Below are 7,504 nucleotides of genomic sequence, written 5' to 3' on the forward strand. Positions count from 1 at the left end.
CCTTGTTTTGGTAAACACTCACCAAAGCCATAATGGAGCACGTAATTTCCATGGAGGAGATTCATTCAAGAAAAGTTGAAAGAAGAGAAGCTGGTGAAGCAAGCAGAGGCCATGATCAACCTGTCAGTGTTGTTGTTGCAACCGAGAAGCTGAGTATTACAATCCATGAGAATGAGATATATAGTACCAGTTTCGAGAAAGAGAACTTTAAGAAATTAAAGGAGGCGCAAGTCAAAGGGAAGAATCGATGGACTACAAAACCAAAGATACAAAAGGTTGTGTTAATTTGTGCATTCAATTATCAAAATATAATAATTCTTTTATTAAAGTAGTTCTATATCCTATCAAAAAAAAAATGCATGTTGTCGCAAAATTTACTATGAAACTCTTGACCCCATTATGTTAGACTAGTTGTTTCAAAAAAATAATAATAATAGTTGTTACAAAATATTATTCCCACTATCTTGTGACTTATTTCATCATTAGTTTTGTCATTTAATTCCTTATTTAATTTATTTGTAATTAACCTATTTATATAAAAGAGTCTTGACATTCTTGATGCATGTATACCAGCTCCAGGTATTGGTCACTCGGGCTTTTTCCTAAGGCAAACATGGCAAATAGGTCGGGTCATGCCGGGGTTCAGGTCAAAAATGGTTTCAAACTGAAAACAGCTCATCATAATTAGCAGCTTAGAAAACGGGTCGGGTTGAGTTCAGGTAGACCCGTAGTTTTGCACTTAAAAAAAATAGAAAACATATATATGCCACTTGGTAATATATTTAAACCATAAAAATACTTGTATTAGTGTAGTAAACATAAACTTTTTTCATCAAAGAAGCAATTTTGGCCCTAGATACTTCTGGATTTATGTCCCTCACTCGTCTCTTGTCTTACTAGCTATCACATATATAATCACAATATGTGACAACGTAACACATTGCAAGCCTCCAGCATTTTCTAACCACAATCTTACACTTTCATTTCAGAAGAAAAAATTATCAACACTCTTTAAATCCAAAAGCCCACCTATTTATTTTGAAATAAGTATCATTTTTCTTCCTAAGAATAAAATAAAAGTTCCCACCATAGGGGGAAAAGGACAAGTAGGACAAAGTTATGAAGAAAAACAGAAGAGTCTACTATGAACAATTTATCTTAGTCGAAAGCTAGATTATATTACAGGAGAATGAAAATAGATAGATGTTGGAATACAAAGGTAGAGGACAATAAAAATAGATAAATATGCTAATTCTCTTGCAACTACTTTGATGTGAAAAGCAATAGCTTTGGTCAAGGTCCACATAAATACTTCAACAATCATTATACAACTTCTAGAAAAGCATATAAGAAAAGAACCCAAATACTCTTACGTGGATTCCAGTTAACTCAACTGGTAAAGTCTCTGATGGTTGAATAAGATATCTGTGGTTCAATCCCCGCCTATACCAAAAATCAATTGGTATTTTGGTTTGATAATAAAGAGTATCATTAGAAGCAGACGCCATAGGTTAAAAATATCTCAAAAAAAAAAAAAACTCTCACTCTTTATAGAGTGAACCAAATGATAATAGTTTCATATAAAAAGCTTAGCTGTTAGGATTGTGTATTAGTTCATTGAATTGAGGGCTGTTGTGGCTTGTAGTAGTGTTGTTGTATTAGTTTACATTGTATACTTGTATTGATTGTGATAGAATTGTATACATGTATAGGATTGTGCTAGATTGTGCTAGAGTTAGTTGATAAAGGAAGTTGGTAGGTTAGCCAGCTGTACAAGGGTTGGTTATGCACAATTGGTTATGGACTGAGAGAGTTGGTTATAGAAGTTAGTTACAAATTGTGTAAAGGGGACTGGCAGTACTGTAGTAGCATGAATCCAGAATAATAACAATTATTCCATTCTCTCTCTCTCTCTCTCTCTCTCTCTCTCTCTCTCTCTCTCTCTCTCTCTCTCTCTCTCTCTCTCTCTCTCTCTATATATATATATATATATATGAAGGCCCAACTGTCCTTGAATTCAGCTACAACATAAAGAAAATACAATTGAGTCCTAGCATAATTAGCTAAGTCCAAATTTAATAATCCTCCAACCTAGCACCTTCTCTTTTAAGGAAAGAAAAAAAAAGGTTGACCCAAAAAAAATTAAAAATGGATTGGATTACAAGTTAATTAGGTTGGGTCAAGCTACAAGTTTGTTCATTTTTGCTTTGAGTAAAAAAATTCCAGTTTAAGTCTGGTCTGTTGGGTTAAAATGAATTGACCCTTTGTAATTAATTAATTAATTACCTACGTTAATTAATTAAATCAAATTTCATGCAATAGCGTGGCAACACAAACAAATCACCAAATTATCTAAATGCAGCGGAAAATAAATTTGACACGGGTGATTTGTTTATGAATAGAGAAAACCACCATGGTAAAACCCCACCGGGTGATTTTAAGGTCACCACTTCTAAGAATCCACTATTATCAATCATAAGCAGTTACAAGTATCAGGAATCTTACCAAACCCTTTAGTCTATCCTGAAATACCAACCTATAGTTGAACTCTTACCCCAATACCCAATTGAACTTGTATTGTAGCGGCAATTTTTCCATTCAATGCACGAATCACAGTACATGATTAACCAATGATACATGAATCTCAATACATGACTAACTCTAGCAACTTGAAGAGGTTGTTGGCTTCAAAGTTCTTGAGTTCATCAATGATGAAGATCAGGAAGCTCATTGGTCACAAAACCCTTGGCGTAAAGACGTAGTAGCTTCTTCAGAGAGAATAATGAACTATGGCACTTTCTACATGCATTCTCTTATGTGACGGCCTTTAAAATAAGCCTTATATATATCTAGGGTTGTGAGAAAAAAAAGCCTACAAAAATACATAAGCTTGGCCCAAAAATCAGATCTAGAAATTCTAATTTCGTAAGTCTCGACAGAAAAAGCTTTCGTTGAACTTCGACTTTAAATCTCGATAGAAGTCCTTTCTTTAGAGATTGCTGTCGAGTTTTAATGAACAACTTTTCTTCACTTGTCTCTTGGTCTAATCTTCATGGCTTTAACACTTGACTAAAACTCTTATTTCTTGAAGTACTAAACTCATCTTAAATCTATCCAATTACAAGTAAAGTGCATTTTGTCAAAAGATTAGCCAATTACATAAAATATGTCCTTAACATGGTCCAATTTTTCCATGTCTAGCCTAAGGCCCCCACTAGATAAAGTTCCCAAAACTGTAGTTTTTATTACTATAAAATAGATGAGTTGTGTGCTCTCTCCACCACTCAAGAAGGTTCCCAAAATTGTGGCTCAGAAGAAATCCAATTAATTTGAAATTCTAAGTCGCAGCAATATATATTGTAAGCATGTCGAATGATCATTGATTATCAAATGCATCTAACAGTTTCAGGTTTCAATTTTTGTAAGCCAAACTCCCACAAGTTATGTTGTCAATATATAAGACACAAAATCTCTCATATGGTTACACACCAAATATCAGTCACTCTATTTTTCAATACAAAAATCAAAGTTGGGAATTAGATTTCAGCTTTCCTTCATCATGCATCACCTTACCTAAGGTAATGAATATTTTTTTTGAAATAAATAATAATAATAATTTTCATCTCTTTTTGTTAAATTTTATACCTGAATGTGTACTTTTAATTACTCTCTATCTAAAATTAATATTGGCTTAATTGGGATTAATTCATCATTAAGTTATGTGTTGATTCGCCTTTACTTAGGCATCTTGAGACCATTGGGTGATTTCATTTTTAGGTGAGGGAATAGTGCCTTCAATATATTAGAATATATTTTTCTAGGCTTTAAAATTTTTTTATCATTGTCATATTATAATTTTATATTGTAGATAGTGTTTCTTTTATTATATATACTTTTTCTACTAGAAAAAATAATCCCAACAATGTTGAGACATGAAATGTCATAATTATTGGCTATATAAAAATATTAGATTTTTTTCCCAGATGTATTTATTGCTTGTAGAATTTTACTAATAAAACTTAATACAGTTTTTTTGTAAAGATTTTAACAAAAAAACTAAAATTGATACAATCGTACTTAAAATTACTATTTCACAACAAGATTAAGTAGATCAATTAGAAAGATTATCAACTAAAAATTCAAAAATTGAATTGTAAATTTTTTGCATCTCAAAAGGCAAGAATTTATGGATTTTAAATTTATATATATAATATTAAAAGCTAAGATTCAAATATAGAAAAATTCTTAACTTAAAGTTGTTGCCTTGAGCGGGAAAGTATATGGAGCCATCCCGACATATATAAAATGTAAAAGAAATAAAAGAAGAAAGACATAAAGAGTGGGTAATTCTTGTATATTATATATATTGTGGGGGGAAAAAAAAAATATATATATATATATTTCTTTATTGAAACTTTTGTTGTTTGGTATAGTCTAGAATCATGTAGTTTTTTTTTTTTTTTAATTTTTTTTTTATTGAATAAGGTTCTTGTAGAACAACATGTTACTTGTATAATAGGAGTGTTATTTACTGTAATTTACTATATTATTGTCAATTATTACTTCGTTAATTTCTAAACTGCGGGAACCATCAGGTACTATTGTTGCGAGATCACAAACATTTCGAAAAGTACTGTGAGCCGAGGGTGGTATCAATTGGTCCTATCCATCATGGTAAGCCAAAGTATCGATTATCAGAGGAATACAAGCTTACATTGGCAGAAAACTTCATTGAAGAAAGTGGCAAGACTGGTAAAGAATTGTATATGGTGATTAAGAACAACATCGACCAACTAAGGAGGTGTTTCGATGAGGAGGTGATTCACAATTATAATGACGAAGCCCTTTCATGGATGTTGTTTGTGGATGGTTGTGCAACACTGAAATTCATAGACTCTGTTGTTCATAATAATGTCAAAAGGTTCCAAATTAAAAACGGTCAAGTGGCCTTCGTGCAACAGGATTTATTCTTGTTGGAGAATCAACTTCCTTATCGAATTCTCGACGATTTAATCAAAAACAGTAAAGAGGGTAAAAAATTGAGGGAGTCAGTCCAACGTTTCATCGATAAGCAAAGTATGACAGAAAAAACAAAGGAAAGGCCAACCAAAAATAATAAAGAGGGTGAAAAAACAGAGGAAACGCCACCCAAAAATAACAAAGAACCAGTTCAACCAGTTCACCTTCTGGATCAACTGCGGAACAGACTTCTAGACTGCACTCCCACAAGTCCTGAAAATAACTCTAACCAGGAAGATTGGAATTCATTTCGCAACGTGCAGGAGCTTAAAGCAGTAGGAATTCATTTGAAGTCCAGCAACGATAACTGCTTGCGAAACATAACCTTCATCAAGAAAGGGAATTTCTACGGCGGAACACTTAGTCTGCCTCCAATAATAGTGGATGACTCAACCGGACCCAAGTTCTTCAACTTGATAGCTTACGAGATGTGCCCAGATTTTGACAATGACTACGGGGTTACCTCTTACATATCCTTCCTCGATTCACTCATAGATGAAGCAAAAGATGTTATAGACCTCAGGAAAGAGGGCATACTCCGCAACTTACTTGGCAGCGATGAAGAAGTGGCTCTAGTCTTCAATGAGATAGGCACTGACTTGGTTCCTAACCCTGAAATATATAGAGATGTCATGTTCAAAATCCAGAAGTACCATGAGAAGAAGAGGATGACCTATATAAATGAAGTCATTCACAACCATTTCAGTAGCCCCTGGACAGTAGTGGCTTTCACTGCCGCATTATTCGCACAGACGGTGTACTCTATCTTGGCATATTATCAATGACACCCAGAGGTATTGAAAATTTGTTTGCTTTATTCCCTTTTCAACTGCATCTAAATACACTGATTCTATCAATTTTCAGATTGTTGTTCAAATAAAAGTATCTGTATGAGTTCTGTGCCTGTCAGGATTTCACATATATAGATCCTCTCTGGTCTGTCCTATATGGCTATGTCATTCCGATTGTTTACTTTCTTTTTTGTCGAACTCCCATGTTCATTTAAATAAGCCAGTGTGGAAAATGTACTGGATTCTTAATTTGATGTAATTTGTGTTTGAGATAAACATGATATTATCTGCCAGAATTTTATGTGTGAGGAGGGTTGGGTGTATTATTATGTAATAAAATTTGAAGATGAACAATTGATCCAATATATTACCCTATTTTATGATTTAGGGCCCGTTTGTACATGTGTTTAAACATGTTTTCAGTTTTTTTGAAAATACATGGGGTGAAAAAGTGTAAAAAAAATATTTGTAATGCTGTTTAAAAACTGAAAACATGTGTTTAAGTTGATATACCAAACATGCCCTTAATTTTTGAAGTTAAACTGTTAAAGCATAAACTCTCATATCAAGTGTTTACTTGGTTTTGAATTTATGTTTCAATATGCATTTTTTCATCTGCAAACTCTTGGATTAGAGACTATGTATTTGAAACCACAATTTTATTTCTAATAATAAATAAACCACAAATTTATGTAATCCTTCTTGATTTGATATTTTCCCAACGCCTATGGACGAAAAATAGTGTGAAATCATTTACTATGTGCTACTATCAACATCTTAGTCCATCAGTAAGAAGAGCATGAGGGATTGGATAACGAATAGTAACATTAGTGAAGGTTTTTGGTATGGTGATGTTATTCTTGGATTGGGTGGCCATGGGGTAAGTTGGTTGAGTAGGTGCATCTGGTTGTGAGGTGTGAGAAGTTTGCATCGGTGAAGAAGAAGGGAGAGTCAAGTGATGTATCAAGTGGAGGACATCGCGGATTTTTTTTTTTTTTTTGGTCTAATCCTTTTATGCTATTACATTGTTCTCTTGCTGCAATTCCTACAAAACCCATTCATTTCTTCCAAACAAAGCACTACAAGAACCAGAAATCATAGAAAATGAACTCAAACTTAATGGCGTGACACATATCAAGCCTATTCAGGCACCCGAATCAGACCATCGACTCCATGTGTTTCGGGCATCGTTATCTTCCATAGCAGCTCCAACAATGGAGGGGGATCAGAATGAAGATCCGAGATGGAAATGCAATCAAGTGGGATCAAACAGCTAATAAGGAAGCAACGGACCCACCACATTAACAACTCCGAGAAGCTCATTTTGGCCCAAAAGAACCTCGAGCGTAAGATTAAATCCCAAGACCTCACTAGAAAACTCAAGGCCATTGTTGTCAAGAAAGTCAGGTAATTACCATTTATTAACCTCCAGATTCTTTGATTTATGGTGCCCTTTTCTTTTTTAAATGGTTTTAATGTGATTTAAGTTTGTGGTGTACATTTCATAATGATTTCTCTTTACTGTTGGAACAAAATACCAATTAGTTTTTTTTTTTTTAATGTAAATGGTATTTGAACCCATGTCATTTATTCAAAGACGAGAGAGAAATTGATTTTTAATGTCAATGCGTTTAGTTAGACAATAAGAAATTTTACCAATTGAGCTAATGAAACCCATGATTACTATTTAGTTG

At 33.4% G+C, this 7,504-nt stretch overlaps 1 protein-coding gene across 1 annotated transcript; it reads left to right on the top strand.

Moving 5' to 3' along the window:
- Positions 1 to 6,029, top strand: LOC142611421 (UPF0481 protein At3g47200-like). Its single transcript, XM_075783541.1, has 2 exons — positions 1 to 275; positions 4,596 to 6,029. Exons 1-2 carry the CDS (start codon positions 33 to 35, stop codon positions 5,802 to 5,804), a joined length of 1,452 nt encoding a protein of 483 aa, XP_075639656.1. The 5' UTR covers positions 1 to 32; the 3' UTR covers positions 5,805 to 6,029.
- The last annotated feature ends 1,475 nt before the right edge of the window (positions 6,030 to 7,504 follow it).

The sequence above is a fragment of the Castanea sativa genome, chromosome 9 (genome assembly GCF_040712315.1).
Source record: "Castanea sativa cultivar Marrone di Chiusa Pesio chromosome 9, ASM4071231v1".
Taxonomy (NCBI): domain Eukaryota; kingdom Viridiplantae; phylum Streptophyta; class Magnoliopsida; order Fagales; family Fagaceae; genus Castanea; species Castanea sativa.